Source organism: Hypanus sabinus, chromosome 7, assembly GCF_030144855.1.
Source record: "Hypanus sabinus isolate sHypSab1 chromosome 7, sHypSab1.hap1, whole genome shotgun sequence".
In the NCBI taxonomy this organism is placed as follows: domain Eukaryota; kingdom Metazoa; phylum Chordata; class Chondrichthyes; order Myliobatiformes; family Dasyatidae; genus Hypanus; species Hypanus sabinus.
Window position 1 is genome coordinate 61,411,304 of NC_082712.1, and position 22,735 is coordinate 61,434,038.

Consider the following 22,735-nt stretch of genomic DNA (forward strand, 5'->3'; position numbering starts at 1 on the left):
TGTCAGTGTACAGCACCAGGTCAACTGTGGCCTGATCACTTGCTCTAAGCTGTGCTTTTCTAACAAATTATTCCAAGACTAGTCCAAACTATTCACTTAGGCTACTTTTGCCTTTCTCGTTTATGTCTTCATCACACACAAAATAATGTAAATTGTAAAATCAAAGTTTTCAAAAAAAGCTCTGAATAAGAAAACACGTTTTGTAAAACAGAACAGGAAGATAATTTTGCATTCACTGTTCAAGGTGGTAGGTCTCTGGGCTTTAACTGCTAAACACATACACATGCAGTAAAGTAAATCTTGTGGAAAATTTTGTGTGATTCAGTTTGCAATAATGTTTATCTAATTTTTTTTTCTGGATCAGCATTGAAGGGAACACTAAATAACCAGGTTAATTATACTTAAACAAAGCCTCCACCTCATGTAGTGTCCCTCTTTTCCGATGATGTTGGAAGATGTTATCACGCTTCTGCATTTCTGCTGCTCTGTTTCTGGACTGTGGATTTTTTCAGACTTATGCTTTTATATTCTGTTTTTTTTCCACTTGTTCCTTTTCTGTTTTGCTGTGTGAGCAGAGGGGGTTGGGGTCAATGTTCTTGTTCCGTTTTGTGCAGCGGGGAGAGAGGACTTGGGGGCTGATGATTCTTTTTTTGTTGGGGGAGTGCATTTGATGTTTCTCTCTGAAAGACATTCATGTTCTTTGTTTTGTGGTTTTCTGGAGAAGATGAATCTCAGAGTTGTATATGGATACATACTGTGATAATAAATGGATCTTCTCTATGTTCAGTAAGGATGGTGACAGAAGAGTCTGCAGGTGCTGTCATCTGGGACACAAACCAAAATGCTGGAGGAACTCAGCAGATCAAATGATTTTACATATCATTTGCACTGTCTGTCATTTGACAGAAGATTTAAGTTATTGCATTTACAAATCCGTGTAATAAAATATCAGTGACTAATAAGATATATTCCAAGAAATTTGTGAGCACTTTGGAGACTCGAGCACTAAGTAGGCAGTTTGCAAATTGCTGCACTTGCCTTCCAGACTCCTGGAATTGATCAGCTCTAATATTTATTATTACCTTTTTGTTAAATATTTTCTTGTCCCATTGTTGTAATTTCTTTATAGCTTCGTACATCATTTCCTCTTGTACCGCATTGCTCACTTCTTTTTCTACTTGTTCTTTCTTGCTGGTAATAAGAATGCACTTGCTGTCTTGTGCTCTTCCACGGCCTGTGACAGTATCAACAACTTGTATTTAAATTGTGTCTTTTACAGAATTATCACATAAAATATATCACCAAGTGACGCGAGACAATGAACCTGTAACACATTCACCTGCTGCACTATAATGGGAAATAATTTAGGATCGACTCACTCCACTCGGTACATAGTGATGTCATTTATATTAATCTAGCTTTCTGGTTGCTAATTAATAGATTTATCAATTAGTAACACCCGTACACCATTCTCACAGTAAATGTGTTAAGTTCCATGGGAATAATTGATCAGTGTATCAGCAGTCGGGGATGTTACCTCTTGTTTGGATCATTTTTATAACATTTCCAACATATTCGTACAGCAACACAAGGTTGCACTGTGCAATGTCGATTCCTTCATCAGCGACAGATGTTGCCACAAGGATGTTGCATCCTGCAAATTCATTTCTAAAGGAAGTCAGCACTCCTTTTTGTGAGGGGAGAGTCATTCCTGTAGGAAAAAATGCTAAAATGACATGTCATCTACAATATTAGGTTAATAGAAGGTAACACTTTTATAACACTGTCTCCAGTAGAAAGCCTTCCTGTCCTCTATTCCATTCACTACAATCCCAACTATCTTCTTATACATCTCCAATTCTGGTCTCCTACTCAGCCGTGTTTTAATTGCTCCACCCATTGATATCTCTGCCTTCAGCCATCAAAGACACGAGTTCTTGGATTCTGTCCTTAAATAACTCCACCTCTTTAAACAGCTTTGTCTGTTTTTAATAAACTTTGTTGTAACAATGCCTCCTCTTCAAAAACACTTTGTATGTTGGCCACAAATTTCTTTGTGACAAAGCGAGTCTGTGAAAGTCAGTGCAGAAATGCAACCGTTATCTTTATGACTTTTGTCCAATTAACCTCTCCTTGTGTAGCTGGATGTCACTTGGTTTTATAAATATTCCACTGTTGTGCCATTTTACTTTATTACTCATATCAGTATCAGTTTGCATTGTAAATACACTCATAGGGCTAGATTATATACGGATGAACAGAATTTTTCTGATTGGAAAGCCGTGTGTGAGGGATAACTATTGAGTGTGGCAGTGAAACGAAACAATGAAAGGCTTCTCTTTCACCATTTTAAATCCACTGTTTCTATATGGTATCAGAGCACATACAGTTGATTTACTTGGCTAAGCAACCCAAGGTACTAAGAGAATTGTTATGACATTGTAATGTGGAATGCGCTGCCTGGAAGACGTTGCACGAACTTTAATCATGAGCTGCCAATGAGACGGGTGGATACATAAAGTGGAAACATTAGTCCAGTTAGTTCCTCTCCTAAAGCCTCAGGAAATCCTGATGGATGGACTGACTTATCCTCTATTCAGCATGGAACAGGCCTTTCCAGCCCAATGAGCTGCACCGCACCCACCCCCCCCCCCACCCCCAGCTACCCACCTATTTAATCCTAGTCTAATCACAGGACAATTTACAATGGTCAATTAACCTACTAACACGTCTTTGGACTGTGTGCGGAAACCCACAAGTTCATGGGGAGGACAAACAGACAGCGCTGGAATTGAGCTCTGATACCCCGAGCTGTAATAGCATTGCCTTAACCACGATGCCACCGTGGCGCCCCTAAATGATGGTGTTGTGGTTCAGTTTCAAATCTAATGGATAGGGTTCTGGCTGATGGTTCAGAAATGAGAGTTCAAATCCCACTGCGGCTGGGGAATATTAAACTCAGTTAAGTAATTCTGGAACTTAAGGTTAATCATGGTAACAATGAAACTGAGACATTGTCCAAAAAACTCAAAGATGGAAATCTGCCATCTTTGTCCCATCTGACCTCCGTTTATTGGCTTATTATCATGAGGTACAGTGAAAAACCTGTCTTTCATGTTGTTCATACAGATCAATGTAATACAATAACACATTGAGGTAATAATAATAATAATATTAATACTAAAATTCAAACTCATAAATGAAATCACACCTTACTATAAACACAAGTCAGAATACCACAAATTATCTTACAACCGATCCATTATTACAGACAGGACAATCCATAATAACAGTCCGGATATAATAAAACAGGATAAACAAGCAAGCACAACTTATTTAATAGATATAACCATTCCAAACACACATAACTTACAGAAATTAGTAAGTGAAAAACGCCAGAAACATGCTGAATTAAAAGAGGAAGTTAAAAGACTTTGGAACACGAACAAGGTATACATTGATAGTGATAGTGATATCTACAACTGGTATCATCCCAAAGTCTCTATACAATAGCATTAAATAATTAGGGCTACACAGTAATATCTATGTAAATCTGCAGAAAGCCATAATACTAAACACCATTAGAATAGTCCATAAGTTCCTAACAATTGAGAAGTGAGTGTGCTAGGCTATGCCCATACCTCAGGTTTTACCGGCTTGAGTTGAGAAAAAATTATTAATAACAATAATTTATTTACAGAGCACTTCTCATGCAAATGATGCATTTCAAAGTGTTTTACAAGTTAAAACAACAAGAGTGCAGATTGAAGTGTTAAGGAAAAGGTGCACTGCAGGAAGATAATAAGGTGCAAGGTGACAGTGAGTAGATCATCTTATTGTACCAGGGGACTGTTGAATGGTCCTTCAGCCTAGTGGTACACACTTTCAGGCTTGTGTATCTTTTGCTTGATACAAAGGGTAAGAAGAGAGTATGTCTGAGTTGATTATGTTGGCTGTCTTACTGAGGCAGAGCGAGGTACAGATAGAGTTAGTGGAGGGGAAGCTGATTTCTGTGATTGTCTGAACAGTGTTGACAACTCTCTGAAGTTTCTTGCAGTCATGGACAGAGCAATTGCCTCACCAGGCTATGTTGCATTTGGATAGGATGTTTTCCATGATGCATCAGCAAAAATTCATCAGGGTCAAAGGGCAGATGCCAAGTTTCTTTAGCCTCCTGAGGAAATAGAGGCACTGGTGAGCATTCATCGTCCTGGCGTCATTGTGGTTGGACAAGGACAGGCTACTGGTAATGTTCAGCCCCAGGAACTGGATGATCAACTTAGGTACCATTAGGAACAAGTGCACCAGCCCACATTCTGAATTCAGTGACCAACCCTTTTGTTTTGCTGATATTGTGGGAAAGGTTATTATTATGACCCCTGTACTTCAACATCATTATTTCAGATAGAACCCATTATGGTGGTATCCTCTGCAAACTGGTCACCCAATCACGAGTGCTGAGAGAGTAGAGTAGGGGGCTGAGGATGCAGAGCCACCAATCTGTTCGACTCAATCCTTCCTTAGTTCAGGACATTTAAAGAAAGTTAATAAAAATTAAAATGCTTCCCAAGTGATTGTCCAAATACCATTTAAAAGTTACCATGAAATACCACACAACCTTGTAATAACCACCGCCATTGTGTGATCTATCAAATGATCAAATCTGCCACCTCTGGCAACCGAGCCTCTCACAGTGGGAACACCTTCTTTCCTCAATGTACTGAAACCACTCAAATTTAAATTGTCAAGTTTAAAATTCAATATCCTTGCAATGAGTGCAAAAACTTATCGCTATTACAGAGCTAATAATTAAATAGACGATGCAATTACCTGTGCTCTTTGATCGTCCCAACAACATTTCAGGTTGTAAGAATGACAGTGCCGTAGTTTCTTTTAACCAATTTATGAATGCCTGCATATAAAGAGGAATTAAATTCACTTTTAAATACACAGAACTGTATAGCACAGAGCAGAGCTTTCGGCCAACGATATCATGCCGACATTTCAACCTACACCAAGACCAATCAAACTCTTCCCCTTCGTGCAGACCTTGATTTTTCAGTTAACAGGAATGCCTCAAAAATGAAACCAACCTCCCCAAATCAAACAAGCCTACTTTCTTGCTCTGTCTGCATGCATGCAAGATTAATTTGAATTTAATATTGAAAAAGAGTTTACTTTCTACAGCAGACGTACCACCTGCTCGGGCTTACTCTTCTATCCAATTAAGTCACCTTGCTCTGAATTTTTTTTGGGATTGGACACTTTAATACTGGATTTAAAAAAAATGATCAGATCATTCTTTGGGTCCCTATATACAGGATTCTGACCTGTTAGATATTATTTTTAAAATGAATCCTTTAGTGAAGGGTTTTATTGGGAAAACTTATTGTTACAACAGCACAATTACCCTTCACTTATGATTAAGCAAGATTGGGAGAGAGAGCTTAACATGACCTTGATAACAGAACACACACAAAATGCTGGTGGAACACAGCAGGCTAGGCAGCATCTATAGGGAGAAGCGCGGTCGACGTTTCGGGCTGAGACCCTTTGTCAGGACTAGGTTTGTCCTGACGAAGGGTCTCAGCCCGAAACGTCGACAGTGCTTCTCCCTACAGATGCTGCCTGGCTTGCTGTGTTCCACCAGCATTTTGTGTGTGTTGCTGTTTGAATTTCCAGCATCTGCAGATTTCCTTGTGTTTGCTTGATAACAGAAGATTGGTTACGTATTTTGAAGTTGGTTAACTCTTCTTTGATCTGTGCCAATCACTCTTTCATTCAATTTTAAATTGTACATTGTTACTATTTGACAAAGGAGAGACTGTGTAAAATGTTTCCTAATGTTGATGGTCAATGTGAAAGATGTAAAACTGAAACAGCCCCATTGACACGTTTTGGTCATGTTCTGTATTGAAACATTTTTGAAAGTCTATTTTCTCTATAATTTCTAAAGTTTAAAAAATTAATTTACAACCTAATAAATTGAGAGTTTTATCTGGTATATCAATATATTCATGGTATTTCTCCATCAGACCAACATGTAACTGCATTTGTTACATTATTGGCCAGAAGGGCTATTTTGTTGAAATGGAAAGATGCTTCTGCTCCTACTTCAATACAATGGTTCTCTCAGTTGATGCGATGTAGTTTAGAGAAAATCAGAAGTCGAACTTTTGATCCTCGATTTGATTTTGAGAAAAGGTGGGGTTCATTTGCCCACTTCTATAATCTGATTTGAGTTAATTAATATGGTTTCCTTCCGATTTTTCTTTAAATGGATTTGAGTTGGCAGATTGATGTTTAGTTTTGGAAGCTTGTATGATGATTAGCTCCAGGGTTGTGCTCCCAATGGGTTTTTTTTCTCTTTTTTTTCCCAGTTAGTAGGAGGTTTTTTTTCTTAATAGGGGTTCTTTTTTTTCCTTTTTTTTTCTTTCAAAAAATATCCTTAACACTTTATTTTCTCTTATTATTACTGATATATTGCTTAGCTTTGTTAATAAGTCATTTGCTAATTTAATTCTTCATTGTACATAATAACATATTGACTCATCATATTTTGTTGATCTTCAATAATAATTAATAAAAAGATTTTAAAATGAAATCATTCTTTGGGAATGATTAACACACACAAAAACAAATCCTCTCCTCTTTGGGAACAATTGATGGCTTTGGAGAGGATACAAAAGACATCTTTCAGAATGATTCCATGGATTAGAGATTACAGTTCACATGACTAGACCGGAGAATTTAGAGTCATTCCCCCGAACACTGTTTAAACTTAATGCAATACCTGAAAGAAAATGGTTTTGAACAGCTGAAGTGAGCCTACCTCAGCGAGAGCTCTAGTTCTGACAAACATGATGGTTTTGGATTTCGGGTTTCTCTGATACTCCTGACACAGAATCCTCCTCACTTCACCCAGCTTGGGGTTTTCATTAGCTGGGTCAGCTTCAATTCTCTTCAGCTGCAGTTTCTTTGCTGAGGATAAAAGTGAGAAAATTGCTTAATGCAGTGCATAAAGATCAATAAATAATATTAACTCTTATAACACTAAACACTCTCACATCCCACAGTACAAAACCTGCTCCTGATTTCCCCCAGATTTGAAAAATACAAAGTTTGCTCATTAATGAGAACTGGGTTTGGTAAAATATGATTCATTTAATCACCTTGATGAAACACATTCCTATTAATAATCGTAGGGATGGAGTCAGAAGGACAAATGAAGCAAAACGTTTAAGATGAAGCATTCAGCCCAAGAAGGTTTGTGCCCTTCCCGGATCTAAGATCAGGTCTGACAGTGCCCAGTCTCCTTGTAATCTGAAAGCCTTAATCAACTATGTGGTCTTCCCTGTGTCATGCCTACTCAAAGTGTCCCCTTTCAAAGTTGTTTTGAAAGGCAGCTGCTCTTGTGGAGGGACGGCTAATAGCTACAAGGACTTAGGTTGTTGCCTCCTGGTAGCCAGAGGTGGTCTCCTGGTAACCCATGGGCAATTCACCGACAGTGCTACAACTTCCCACTCTCTTGTTGAACTGACATACGATGCATATTGCTGTATAGGCTGCATGGTTGTGAGAAAGCAGAGGCAGGCCCTCAGGATGGCCATGTTAAGCCAATGTCACAATTTCAAATTAGCAGCAATCCAATGAGTTTTAATTATTCTGTTATATATATTGCTATATTTTGTCAGATGTTTTATACTAATTGATAAATTACCTTCTCTACATCCCAAATTTCAAGTCAATAAATATTGCTTAAAATATTTTTGACAAATCAAATTCCGTAAAAGCAACAAAATCTATGATGCCTGATTAAAGCACATCTTTTACCTTCAAATATTGCAGTAAGTGTCTGCTCTGTCTCATCATATCCACCCTCTTTCACGTTAGTGAAGAAACGATCCAGGTAGTTTACTGCATCCTTGGTGCGTGCATCGTCATTGATAATCAGAGCATCATTGTACTTCTGAGGGTGAGAATAGGGTATAGTTAAAGGAGGATCTATCATCAGCGACCCCCCCCCCCACCACCCAGGTCAGGCCCACGTCTCACTGCTACTGCCTGGCAGGAGGTGCAGAAGCCTGAAGTCCCAAACCGGCAGCTTCAAGAAGCTAACTTCCTCCCACAGTCCAAAGACGTACCGGTTGGTAGGTTAGCTGGTCAGTGTAAATTGTTCTGTGTGTTGTGATGTGGATGAAATCATGGGAGAGTGAGTTACTGGTAGGAATAAAGCAGCTTCTTTATTCAACACAAGGTACAGCAAGCATCATATGGAGACCCTTTGGTGGAAAAGGTCTGCTAGCCCAGTGCGGGCTCGATATTTATTTGCTAAACACAAAGGACAATTCATATTTACAAGTATAGACAATGCCATCTTTTGAAGCTTTCACACTTTTTGATTAAATTCGTTCCACTGGCGCCAGCAGCATTCGGGCTGGTATGGTTCCAAACTGAATCCACAATACATTTAATTGGTATTTTACGTGCTTACATAGAGGACAATTCATATTTCTATAGATAATACTGTCTTCCAAACTACAGCATCTGGTCAATCTACAGCATCAGCAGCATCTGGTATTCACAGCTTTTAGGAAATACTTTGTTATGAACTCAATCCACAGCACTTTGTCAAACAGAAGACTGGTGGCCAAGCCATTTTCTAAGTGTGAATGATTTAAACCCAAAAATTCACTTTAACACTGTGATTAGGCCAGGATTAAATCGGGGGATTACTGGGTGGTGTGACTTGAAGGGCTGGAATGCCTATTCCACAATGTATCTCCATAAATAAATAAATAAATAACCACCAGATTTGAAATAAATAAACAACAAACAAACAAACAAACCCCAGAAGTGTGAGGTGGTTCATTTTGGTAGGTCAAATACGATGAGAGATTACTGTATTAATGGTAAGACTCTTGGCAGTGAGGAGGATCAGAGGGATCTTGGGGTCCGAGTCCATAGTACACTCAAAGCTGCCGCACAGGTTGACTCTGTGGTTAAGAAGGTGTACGGTGTATTGGCCTCGATCAATCGTGGAATTGAATTTAGGTACTGAGAGGTAATGTTGTAGCTATATAGGACCCTGGTCAGACTCCACTTGGAGTACTGTGCACAGTTCTGGTCACCTCACTATAGGAAGCCAATGAAAGGGTGCAGAGGATATTTACAAGGATGTTGCCTGGATTGGGGAGTATGCCTTATGAGAATAGGTTGAGTGAACTCGGCCTTTTCTCCTTGGAGCGACGGAGGATGACAGGTGACCGGACAGAGGTGTATAAGATGATGAGAGGCATTGATCGTGTGGATAGTCAGAGACTTTTTCCCAGGGTTGAAATGGCTGCCACAAGAGGGCACAGCTTTAAGGTGCTGGGGAGTAGGTACAGAGGAGATGTCAGGGGTAAGTTTTTTTTATGCAAAGAGTGGTGAGTGCGTGGAATGGGCTGCTAGCGATGGTTGTGGAGATAGATACGATAGGGTCTTTTAAGAGACTTCTGGATAGGTTCATGGAGCTTAGAAAAATAGAGGGCTATGACTAACCCTAGGGACATGTTCGGCACAACTTTGTGGGCCGAAGGGCCTGAATTGTGCTGTCGGTTTTCTATGTTTCAGATTCTTGCACAACGCTAATCCTATCATGGCAACAGAACACTACACTTCAACCTCTTGCATGGCCATTGATGTGTTTTAGACAATCAGAGGCAAGAAATTAGTGCAAAAATGTTTCACCTCCTGTCACTGCTCTACATCTTTCATGTTCAATGTGTTAGGTGCTTGAGCTGCTGTAACAAGCTCTTCATTTTACCTGTAACCTCAATACATTTGTGCACATGAAGATAAGTTCGACTTGAAGTGTTTCAATGACAATACTGCAGTAGATGAGAAAACCATTACTTGACTATCAAGAATTAAAGTATGTGCTGCGTGTTTTGAAAGTGCATAACAAGTGCAACAAGTTGTACTTATGTAGTGCTTGGAAAGTGCTCCTAGATCCAGCACAGAAGAGTTATGAAACTAAAACATTCCAAAAGAGAAACTGAAAAAGAGGTGGTGGGGTTTAAGGAGACTTTTCAAGAGCTGAGCATCCAAGTAGCTGGAAAAAAAAAGGATTGTAACAGCAAGATCAAATCAAATACACTTATCCAATGAATCGATTAGTGAAGCATATATCTAAATCTTTAATTACATAGGGACTCAAAACACAGCAATACACGGAAAAATACTTTTTCTTTGCAATGATCAAACACGCAAAAGCCCGTTCTAACACCAGTCCAAGAGTCGCTTACCCGCAGATGCTCAGTGTAAGTGAAGAGAGCCCGGCAGACCTTTCGCTCCCTTTCTACGTCCTCCATCTGAAGCACTTTGCACCTTTTCTGAACTTCGATGATCCACTGTTCATATCTTTGAGAGCCATGGTCTTGATTCTGGATGTGTGACAGTTTATCTGTGGAAGACAAGGAAAACACTGAAAGCTATGTTTGCTCTGATTGACAAGGTCTGTGATTGAGGTGGTAAAAGGGGCATTTTAGAAAATTATCCCAATTGCCCTGCCAAAATCTTCAGCAAGTGGAAAACACTGAAGATCCCAATGCACAGCAAAAGTTTCCATTACTACTTGTAATGAAATTAAAATATAGTTTAAATGAAATTTATGAAATTAAATTAAAACCATGAAATTATTAAATTAAATATAGTTTCTATTACTATTTGCAATGAAAATTAGATATGGTTCATAAAGTACTACAATTAATTGAAATTAAATATACAACTAAATATGAATTTAAATATAAACCACATTGAAATTAAATATGGTTTCTAATACCATTTTCAATGAAATTGAACATAGTTCAAAAAGTACAAGTAAATTAAAAGAAGGTAATATTTCATCCAGTACCAAGTATATGATTTAGTTTTATGTGTTTATAAAAACAGAATCAAAAGAAAATGCATGGCAGATTACCAATGTCATAAACATTCTTGGCCATTTGTTCAACTTGAACCATCATTTGACCGATAATGTCTGCAAACAGATCCTTCGTACGCTTGGGAGCTTCTCTCGTTTCTGCAAAAGGAACAACAAAGTTGAGAAAAAGCAGCTGGTTTTAAGCAGTTTCAATTTCCTGCTCTGATATGCTCCATTGTCAGCACAGAAATACTCAGTCCCCGTCAACGTAGGAAGCATTTCACCCCCAGTAAAAGATTTCCTACATTCTAACACCCAAATAGCTTATTCTCGAATAACCTCTGCTGCCTGTAAACAAATTCATAGCATGTCCTGTTCACCCATCTCTCTGCTCCCTTCTTAAACCGTGCTTCATTCCTTTCCCGTTTCTCTATAAACTTTTCAAGCTCTATTACACACCACTTCGGTCTCCTTCTCTTCACAACAAACATTCCAAGTCCTCCAAGATCTCCGCTGGCCTCCAAAATTCTGGCCCCACCAGCATCTCCAGTATATGGTTACTGCACCATCATGGATACATCTTTAGCTGCCCCTTCCCAGCCTTCAGAACCATTTCCCTTCAATGTTGGTCTGCTCGTGAAACTTTATAAAACTTCTGGTATCTACTCAGGGATGTCCTGATGTAACTTGTTGTTTGGAGACATGGTTGTTTGTCATGTTAAAGGTTCTTATAAATAAAAGGTTGTTCATTATAGTGGTTTCTGTGAGCAGCAATAAATTTCCTCGTGAGAACTGTTGCCTCAGTGTTGCCTACAAGGACACTTTCAAGAGCTGGAATTTCCAAAAGCTTCTTCCAAATCAATGAAATAACTTTACCCCAAGGGCAGCAATGTTAATGTAGTCATGCTGGTATTTCAGTAGGTAGAACTGCAAATCTGATATCACTGGGACCAGATTTGCATTCCCTTTTTCTACTTAAGCAAAATATTTTGGAATCTGGGTATCTGACACAGAAAAGAACACTGGAAATACACTGCATGTCAGGCAGCATCAGTGGAGGAGAAAACAGGGATAATGCTTCAGGTGATGACTTCTCCGTGGGATAATTCTGCTGAAAGTTCGTCAACCTAATCCCCATTCTCACAGCTGCTCCCTTGATGCTCCCATTTTGTTTTGAGTGTAACAAAAAAGACACACATTTTAATGAGTCATTAGCTTCCTGTACTTGCAATGGTAAATAAATCCTCTCAGTGTAACGGTCATGCAAGATTTGAAAGTAAATTCCACAAAATACACAGCACAAAAACAGGATAATTATTTTAAACTATTAACTGATTTTTCTGTTCCTTTCCCCGTAATGCTTAAACATGTTTATCTAAACCCCTGGCAGCGAGTTCATTATTCTCTCCCTTGTGTTCTTGACCAGGAGTCAGCATTCTTTGTAGCTGTCCAATGAATTTACCAGTGATGGCGTTCTGCTGATAATCCTGGTTCTAGGCTCCATCAAAAGGGGAAACACCTCTACGTCTTCTCAATAAAATCCCTCAAAATCATAGACCTACGGTTTACTATACATGAAGTTCCAAGAGGAGAGCTGCCTGTGGTTGATTGGAAAACACACTGAAAAGAATGGCATTGGCTAGAAACCATGCGCAAGTTAATATGAAATATTCCTGCATGGCACCAAAACATTAAAGAAAAAGTAGCGGGGAAGTTAAAGAAAGCAGTAAATAAAAAAAAAGAGGCTTATAAAGTTGCCAGAAATATCAGCAAGACTGAGTTCAGGGAGCACTTATGAACTCAGCAAAAAACAAGACCAAGAAATTGATGAATTAAAGAAGGGTAGCATATGGAATGGATATGTTCTGTTGTTTAAGAAAGGATCTAAGAATAAAACAGAAAATTAGGGAATTACAGGGTGGTGAGCCTGACATCAGTAGCGGGTAAGTTATTGGAAGGTATTGCAAGGGACTGGATAAGTAAGTATTTGGATAGACAAGGACTGATCAGGGACAGTCAACATGGCTAACCAATCTTACTGAGCTTTTCAAGAATGTTTATTTATTCATTGAGATACAATGTGGAACAGGCCCTTCCAATCCTTTGATGTTGCAGCCCAGCAATCCCTGATTTAATCACCGGACAATTTACAATAATCAATTATTGGTATGTCTTTGGACTTGGAGCACCCAGAGGAAGTACACGCGGTCACGGGGAGAAAGTACAAACTCCTTAGAGGCAACGATGGGAATACCAGGAATGTGGATGAAGGCATGTCGGCAGCATCCACATTCCTGGTATTCCCATCGCTTGGCATTCAAGATGAGTTTGTAAATTGGATTAGACATTGGCTTTGTGGGAGAAGCTAAGAGAGTGGTGGTAGATGGTTGCCTCTCTGACTGGAGGCCTATGACTAGTGGTGTGCTGCAGAGATCAGTACTGGGTCTGTTGTTTGTCATCTGTATCAACGATCTGGATGACGAAGTGGTTAACTGGATCAGCAAATTAGCAGATGACACCAAGATTGGGAGTGTAATGGACAGCAAGTAAGACAGTCAAAGCTTGCAGTGGGAACTGGACCAGCTGGAAAAATGGGCTGAAAAATGGTAGAGGGAATTTAATGCAGAGTGTGAGGTGTTGTTTGTCAGTAGGACCAACCGAGTAGATCTTACACAGTGAGTGGTAGGGCACCGTGGAGTGCGGTAGAGCATAAGGATCTGGGAACATAGATCCAGAATTCCTTGAAAGTGGTGCAGCAGATACAGTACTGTGCAAGAGTACTAGGCACATATACATAACTAAGGTGCCTGACTTTTACACAGCACTGTAGAAATTTTATATATTGCACTGTACTGCTGCCACAAAAAACATATTTCATGACATATGTGAGCGATGATATACCTGATATTTTGATATGAGTCTTTATTGTGGACTCAAGGTGTGAAGAGGGCAAGGAGAGGTGAATCATAGTTGGGAAAAGAGGAAGGGAGAGGGGAGGGAACAGGAAGCACCAGAGAGACATTTTGTAATGATCAATAAACCAATTGTTTTGAATCAAATGACCTTGCGTGGCATCTCAAGGCTGGGTATGACTGCATCCGTGCCACGCCCAGCCCCGGCTCTCCTTCTCTGTCACCTGTCCCACACCCCTCACATGGTGCTCCATCTGCACCATTCCCAAAGTCCTTTGCTCCTGCCAGATTTACAAACTCACTCTCCTCTCCACGTTGACAAATGCATTACAGTAGGCATTCTAGGCACATATATGTCCCTTAGACTTTTGCACAGCATTGTAGATGGGGCTGTAAAGAAAGCTTTTAAGATACTGGCCTTCATAAATCTAAGTACTGAGTTCAGGAGGTGGGATGTTAAGTTGAACTTCATAAGACATTGGCGAGGCCTAGTTTGGAGTACTGTGTACAGTTCTGGTCACCCACCTACAGCAAAGATGTCAATACGATTGAAAGGATGCAGAGAAAATTTACCAGGATGTTTCCGGAACTTGAGGACCTGAGTTATAGGGAAAGTTGAATAGGCTAAGACTTTATTCCCTGGAGCGTAGAAGAATGAGAGGAAATTTGATAGAGGTAAACAAAATTAAGAGGGGTACAGACAGGGTAAATGCAAGCAGCCTCTTTCCACAGAGGTTGTGTGAGACTAGAACTAGAGGTCATGGGTTAAGGGTGAAAGGTAAAATGTTTAAGGGGAACATGAGGGGGAATTTCTTCACTCAGAGGGTGGTGACAGCATAGAAGAAGCTGCCAGTGCAAGTGGTGGGTGTGCTCGATGTCAACGTGTAAGTGAAATTTGGATAGGTATGTGAATGGGAGGATTCTGGAGAGCGATAATCCATAAGCAGGTCAATAGTACTGTTCAGATTAATAGTTCCAACAGGACTAGATGGCCCGAAGGTCCTGTATCGGTGCTGCAGTGTTCTATGACTCTAATAAATACTGAAGCTGCTAGCAATAAGACCATAAGACATAACAGCAGAATTAGGCCATTCAGCCCACTAGGTACGCTCTGCCAAATAACATCAGCTCACTCCCTCTCAACTCCATTGTCCTGCCCTTACCCAATCATCTTCACTTGCTTGGGTGAATCTAAACTTCCATTTAAGATTATGAGTGGTTTAAGGCAATTCTTACCTTTCTTTGAAATAAAAACGTATTTCTCCAGATCTTCCATATTCTTGTTCACGGTTGATATGCTTTCAGCATCAAGACTGGCACAAATGCGCAAAATATAACCTTCTGCTTCATTGACCGACCTGGCATCACCGACCCCAACGGACGCTGTCAATCCAACGATCTGTTGAGAACAAAAAGGATACTCACATATGGTGGGTATCAAAGGCCTTTTTTTAAAACAACCAATTCAACGCCTTTGTGTTTATAGAAGGAAGAAGAACAGACTTTAAATAATTGTCTGTTACTTCAGGCAGTCTGCTCAGAATCACCACCACTTCATGGCACAATTGTGTAGAAGTCTGAAACTCTTCATTGAAAGCTGAACTACTGCACTTGGTTGTTGCAGAGGAAGAATACAAAGCCTGAGCCGGGAGAGTCTGCGCACAGACCCTGACTGCAGTGCCCATTGATTTTAATGGGGAAAACTGGCTGGAAAGAAAAAGGCATATGCAAGTACACTATTTTTTTTCTTAAGTTCATTTAAATATATTAATTTACAGTGATCTGAAAAAGTTTGAATTTTGCTTATTTCAGATTTTAATTACATTTTTAACAACTTAAGCGTTTTTGAATGCCTCAGACATTCTCTGTGATAGCTGGTGCAGTTGGGGGTGAGGATAACTGGCTCCCAGAACCATTCTGTAAGCACACTGTGTCAGCTTCATTGAGAAACTACTGATCATCTGGCAAAAAGCTTTCTAGAGGAAAGAGAGTACGAGCAAGATTTAAGAACTTGCTGGACGCTGGCAGATCTAACACTGCCTTCTGAAGTGTAATATTTCCCACTAATGCCAAACTGAAAATCATTTGTTAATCTAATTTTAGTAATTTTAATTGAGGGTTAAATATTAGCCCATAGACCACAAGGCTATAAGGCATAGGAGCAGAATTAGGCCATTTGTCCCATTGAGTCTGCTCCACCATTCAATCATGGCTGATCTTTGTTTCCCTGTCCTCAGCCCCACTCCCCGGCCTTCTCCCTGTAACCGTTGATGCTGTGTCCAATCAAGCACCTATCTATCTCTGCTGTAAATACACCCAACGACCTGGCTTCCACAATAATTTCTCTGCATCTGTTTCAAATGGACGCCCTTCTATTCTGAGGCTGTACCCTCTTGTCCTAGATTCCCTCACCATGAAAAACATCCTTTCAACTTCTAGCTGTCTAGGCCTTTCAACATTCAAAAGGTTTCTCCACCCCCATCCTTCTAAATTTCAGCGTGTACAGACCCAGAGCTATCAAACATTCAACATATAATGACCCTTTCATTTCCGGAATCATTCTTGTGAACCTCCTAGGAACCCTCTCTAAAGCCAGCACATCTTTTCTTGGATGAGGAGCCCAAAACTGTTCACAATGTTCAAGGTGAGGCCTCACCAGTGCCTTAAAAAGCCACAGCATCGCATCCCTTCTCTGGTATTCTAGACCTCTTGAAATGAATGCTAACATTGCTAGAACCTTGAGAAAAGCTCCCCCACTCTTCTTCAAAATTACACCATCGCATCTTTTATGCCAAGCAGGATACAGAAGATTTAAAAGGCGGTGACTTTGTAAATGGTTACAGAAACAGCAATAAAGAATCCTTCTACATCAGAGTCCCACTGTATTCCTGAGCAGTGAAAACCGAGAGGAAGCCTTGAACACTGCCAGAGATGGAGGACCTTCATTGCTGTCCTAAACGCCAGTGGCATGACAGGGTTGTTGGCGCTGAGCTGAATCCCCGGACCAGGGCCAATCATAGTCTGGCCTTTGCCCTTTGACCTGTTTGACAAGGCTGACCCTACCAAGAACCAAAGCATAAAGCACTGACTCCATCCAGCATAGCTCTCTGGGACAGTGAGGCACACATGCCTCCAAACCCAATGTCAAAGTTGTGGACCTCTTGGGAGAAGCTGGAGATTCAGAATACGTAACTTTGAACACAACGTTTTCACACTTCAAGAAACTCTGCTGATGTCAAAGGTCACTAGATTCTATTCATCCAGCACCTTGTACTCAATGATCTATACATATTCCCAAATATGTATATGTATATTAGTATCTATACATACTAATGCCTCAGTTTTAAAATAGTGGATGTTGTTAACAAAACCCTAATGACCTAACCCTCTTCTACAAGCCACACCAGCCATACAAGTCTCCAAATAACAGCTCTACTCTGAGACCAGAGAGTCACACAGCATAGAAACAGGCTCGGCAGCTCACTGCGTTTACACTAGTCACAGTTTTCTTCACACAAATCACTCACTTCCACCCCAGTTCTCTGGCCACTCAGCTGGAAATAACTTCGAATATGTGGGAGGAAAGTGTAACAGCTGGGGTTCAGAGACAGCAGCTGGGGTTCAGAGAGACAGCACTGGGGTTCAGGGAGACAGCACTGGGGTTCAGGGAGACAGCACTGGGGTTCGGAGACAGCAGCTGGGGCTCGGAGACAGCGCTGGGGTTCGGAGACAGCGCTGGGGTTCGGAGACAGCGCTGGGGTTCGGAGACAGCGCTGGGGTTCGGAGACAGCAGCTGGGGTTCAGAGAGACAGCAGCTGGGGTTCAGAGAGACAGCGCTGGGGTTCAGGGAGACAGCGCTGGGGTTCAGAGAGACAGCAGCTGGGGTTCAGAGAGACAGCGCTGGGGTTCAGGGAGACAGCGCTGGGGTTCAGGGAGACAGCGCTGGGGTTCAGGGAGACAGCAGCTGGTGTTCAGAGACAGCACTGGGGCTCAGAGACAGCGCTGGGGTTCAGGGAGACAGCGCTGGGGTTCAGGGAGACAGCGCTGGGGTTCAGGGAGACAGCGTTGGGGTTCAGGGAGACAGCGTTGGGGTTCAGGGAGACAGCGTTGGGGTTCAGGGAGACAGCGTTGGGGTTCAGGGACAGCGCTGGGGTTCAGGGACAGCGCTGGGGTTCAGGGACAGCGCTGGGGTTCAGAGAGACAGCACTGGGGTTCAGAGAGACAGCACTGGGGCTCAGAGAGACAGCACTGGGGCTCAGAGAGACAGCACTGGGGCTCAGAGACAGCACTGGGGCTCAGAGACAGCACTGGGGCTCAGAGACAGCACTGGGGCTCAGAGACACAGCACTGGGGCTCAGAGACACAGCACTGGGGCTCAGAGACACAGCACTGGGGTTCAGAGAGACAGCACTGGGGTTCAGAGAGACAGCAGCTGGGGTTCAGAGAGACAGCAGCTGGGGTTCAGAGAGACAGCAGCTGGGGTTCAGAGACAGCAGCTGGGGTCCAGAGAGACAGCAGCTGGGGTTCAGAGAGACAGCATTGGGGCTCAGAGACAGCAGCTGGGGTTCAGAGACAGCACTGGGGCTCAGAGACAGCACTGGGGTTCAGAGACAGCACTAGGGTTCAGAGACAGCACTGGGGTTCAGAGACAGCACTGGGGTTCAGAGAGAAAGCACTGGGGTTCAGAGAGAAAGCACTGGGGTTCAGAGAGACAGCACTGGGGGTTCAGAGATGGCACTGGGGTACAGAGAGACAGCACTGGGGTACAGAGAGACAGCACTGGTGTACAGAGAGACAGCACTGGGGTACAGAGTCAAAGCTAATTCACTGGGTCTGTGGACTTCAGGAAGGAGAAGTCGGGAGAACACACACCAGTCCTCTTAGAGGGATCAGAGGTGGAGGCAGTGAGCAATTTCAAGTTCCTAGATGTCAGCATCTCTGAGGATCTATCCTGGGCCCAATATATCAATGCAGCTACTAAGAAGATATGACAGCGGCTATATTTCATTAAGAACTTGAGGAGATTTGGTATGTCACCAGAGACACTGAGAAATTTCTACAGATGTACCACAGAGAGCATTCTAAGTGGCTGCAGCACCGTCTGGTATGGAGGGGGCGGGCACAGAATCGAAGAAAGCTGCAGGGAGTTGTGAACTTGGTCAGCTCCAACATGGCCACTAGCTTCTGTAATATCCAGGACACCTTCAAGGAGAGGTGTCCGTCATAAAGGACCCCCTTCACCCAGGACAGGCCTTCTTCTCATTGCTACCATCAGGAAGGAGGTACAGGCGCCTAAAGGCACACACTCAGTGATTCAGGAACAGCTTTTTCCCTTTTGCCATCCGTTTTAATGTAATTCAGGGTTTATGTATTGCAATGTACTACTGCAGGAAAGAGAACAAACTTCCCAACATACGCCGGTGACATTAAAGCTGATTACACACCACTCTGCTGTCCACTTCTGTGGCACCTTCCTGATAGTAGCAATGAGAGCAGGGTGAATGGGAACCTTGAAGATATCTTGGATACTGCAGAGGCTAGCATGCATGATGGAGCTGGCTGATGTACTCTTTAAGCACACCGAATCACATAAAGCTCTTTTTTAATATTCCCTGCCCTATGTAGAACGGTATCAGTTCCTTCAGCCATCCCTATTAACTGTGTCCTTGATTATCCCAGCAAAATGTTTTCCCCCATGCCCTAAAAGCCTTCACATCCTCCCAGTGGTGCAGTGGCCGGTATGTGAGCCAAAACTAATCAAGTTTAGCAGAGTTTTGCTTTTGTATGTTACATCTCCATTTATAAAACCACGTGCATATCTGAGAGAAACGTGGAAATTCAGAAAGCTCAACCTGAGGTAATGGACTTTGTCTCGCGCCCATCTTGATATCCAAGTACGTCATCATTAAAACATTGTATGGGTGCTTTTTGACTGTATTGTGGCACTCATCAAATATTAGCAGGGTGAAGATGGTAAGCGATGAAATCTGTTCAGCTTTGAGACAATTTAGAAGAATCTGCGGTGTCAGGATTATGATGTCATTCATCTCAACGAACTTCTTCACCGGAGAATTGTTCGCCTGATCTCCACATACTCCAAACACTCCGAAGCTGGAAGATGAAGATTGAGGCACGTAAGTCTATCGTGCTAAGAGAACCAGAGGGTGACCACATCTACCTCAAATGTTTACACATATTGCATAACGAAAAACAAGAAATTATATTGTAACTACCACAATTTCAAAATGTTTCAAAGCCAGTTATAGCTGAAGATACAATTTTCCACCAATAGTTATTGTTCCAATGGAACAAAGTCATGACTACCAGAACAATAAAAACATTGCTTAGACAAGATGAGGGACCCTCAGGGAGGAGAGCAACACCTCATATTCCATCTGTGTACCCTCTAACCCGATGGCATGAACACTGATTTCTCTTTCCAGTGACCAATTTCCGCCCCAGCCCCCTCTATTCCCATCTCTCACCTTTCATTTCTTTTCACCTGGGTCCCCTCCTCATTCCCTTTCTCCCAATGGCCCACTCTCCCCTCCTATCAGATTCCTTCCTCTTCAGCCTGACCTTTTCCAACCACCTACCACTTCCCAGCTAGCTTCCTCCCCCGCCCACCCAACTTTTATTCAGTCATCTTCCCCCTTCTTTTTCAGTCCTGAAGAAGGGCCACTGCCTGAAACATCGAATGGTTATTTCTGTAGCTGCTGCCTGGCCTGCTGAGTTCCTCCAGCATTTTGTGCGTGTTGCTTTGGATTTCCAGCATCTCGAGACTCTCTCAAGTTTGTGACTTAACCAGGATCACCAGTTTAAGTGATGCTGTATGAGATATTTACAGGAAGGATATTAATAAGGTTGAAAGAGTGCAGAGAAGGTTTACAAGGATGTTGTCAGGACTTGAGAAACTGAGTTACAGAGAAAGGTTGAATAGATTAGGACTTTATTCCCTGGAGCGTAGGAGAATGAGGGGTGATTTGATAGAGGTGTATAAAATTATGATGGGTATAGATAGAGTGAATGCAAGCAGGCTTTTTCCACAGAGGCCAGGGGAGAAAAAAAACAGAGGTCATGGGTTAAGGGTGAAGGGGGAAAGTTTAAAGGGAACATGGGGGGGTTTCTTCACGCAGAGAGTGGTGGGAGTGTGGAATGAGCTGCCGGATGAAGTGGTGAATGCGGGCTCACTTTTGACATTTAAGAAAAACTTGGACAGGTATATGGATGAGAGGTGTATGGAGGGATATGGGCCAGGTGCAGGTCAGTGGGACTAGGCAAAAAAAATGGTTCGGCACAGCCAAGAAGGGCCAAAAGGCCTGTTTCTGTGCTGTAGTGTTCTATTGACTGTGGTTTTCTTCAAAATAGTGTATTGCAATCTTCTACATTTAACAGAGAGGGCAGACAGGCCTTGGCCTGATGTCTGATTCAAATGACAGCATGCCAGCTCAGCACGGCACTGTGATACTGAGCTCTGTGTTTCTCCTCAAGTCTCCAGAGTGACACTTCTCATTCAGAGGCAAGAGTGCTATCACAGAGCCACGGCAAAACAGATTTTATTTTTCTGTAGTTTAACTTCACTCTTTCTGGATTTTTCAATTTTTCTTTTCCCCCCTGAGGATAATCTTGTTTCACCTGCTTCGGCACGGCTTCATATTCTGACTATCCTGTTTCCAACAAGAGGCAGGGGAAACTGCCTGAAGAGGGAAAGCTTTCCACTGAATAAAAATATGCATTCCCTTCTCTCCCAATGCAGACCTGACTTGCTAAATTCCTCAGGATCACAGTGAGCCCACTCAGTCAGCACATCAAACACTATGACATGGTGCTGATGGATGTTTCAACTTTAATGCTGGTCTCCTGACTCCTGACAAAGGGCATCACTGCCTGCTATGGAAAGTGCACTGTGGAAGACAGGAAGGCAGTCAAAACTGCCCAAAGCATCACTGGAGCCAGCTTACTGCCATTAAGGACATACATATATTCAGAAAGGTGCCAGAGCAGGGCCAGTAGGATGAAAGGTCCCAACCCCACACTGCTCATGGACTGTTTGTCCCACTCCCTTTGGGAAGGAGGGGCTACGTAGCATCAACACTAGGATCACCAGACTTAAAAACAGTAAGCAGAGAGGTTGATCAACACCTCCATCCACTAACCAACCCCTCTACACCTCCAATCACCACAATTTTATCATTTCCCGTATGTACAGACACTCCTGTGTCAAGTATCACTTCATGGACATACAATCAAACTATCTTATGTATTTATATTTATTGTGCTTTTTTATTATTGTGTTCTTTATCTTGTTGTGTGTTTTGTGCTGCAGCAGATCCAGAGCAGCAATAATTTCACGCTCCTTTACATTTGCGCAATGGAAATGATACTGAACAATCTTGAATTAGTCCCTGGCAGAAATTCAACCTGTGAAATGCAGATTCCAGCGACAGCAGGGGCTACAATCAAGGAAGATGAAAAGATTTCCCTAAAAGACTATGGATATGAAATCAGATGGGTGAAAACACTGGCCTGAACGAGAAACCTCCATCATGTGAGCTTGCAGTTAACTGAAGAATGGCAGGAAGACCAAGGGAGCAGGTGAAGGACACTGTTGCAACATTCACTGAGATCTTGGCCGATCCGGTAATCTATCTCCCTTAGGAATGGATAACTAGGAGTCATTGATGAAGTGATTAGCAGTAAGTCGAAGAATGTTTTCTTAGTCATGGTTACATAAGGTTGTGATCCCAAGAGAAACTATTTATAACCCAAATAGGTTAGAGGTTGGAAATGTGGCCACCTGGCAATATATTTAAATAAAAACACAAATGGTCAATGTATAGTTAACTCAAAGGGCAACATGTATATAGCTCGACAACTCAGATGTTGCTATGAACTAAGGTCCAACATGGCAGAAGAT

The 22,735-nt window shown here is 42.0% G+C and overlaps 1 protein-coding gene across 3 annotated transcripts in view; it reads right to left on the reverse strand.

The window, feature by feature from the left end:
- rigi (RNA sensor RIG-I) overlaps positions 1-22,735 on the reverse strand; it is a 72,719-nt gene that overhangs the window by 15,783 nt on the left and 34,201 nt on the right. For all 3 annotated transcript variants that reach the window (XR_009513146.1, XM_059974808.1, XM_059974807.1), the window contains 9 exons: positions 19,671-19,929; positions 15,055-15,217; positions 10,964-11,065; positions 10,290-10,447; positions 7,834-7,969; positions 6,833-6,981; positions 4,831-4,912; positions 1,538-1,711; positions 1,083-1,234 (listed from right to left, as the gene is read on the reverse strand). Coding sequence is in view for 2 of the 3 variants with exons in the window: in XM_059974808.1 (XP_059830791.1) it covers positions 1,083-1,234; positions 1,538-1,711; positions 4,831-4,912; positions 6,833-6,981; positions 7,834-7,969; positions 10,290-10,447; positions 10,964-11,065; positions 15,055-15,217; positions 19,671-19,929 (1,375 nt within the window). In the remaining variant the exon portion in view is untranslated. The remainder of the gene's footprint in view (positions 1-1,082; positions 1,235-1,537; positions 1,712-4,830; positions 4,913-6,832; positions 6,982-7,833; positions 7,970-10,289; positions 10,448-10,963; positions 11,066-15,054; positions 15,218-19,670; positions 19,930-22,735) is intronic.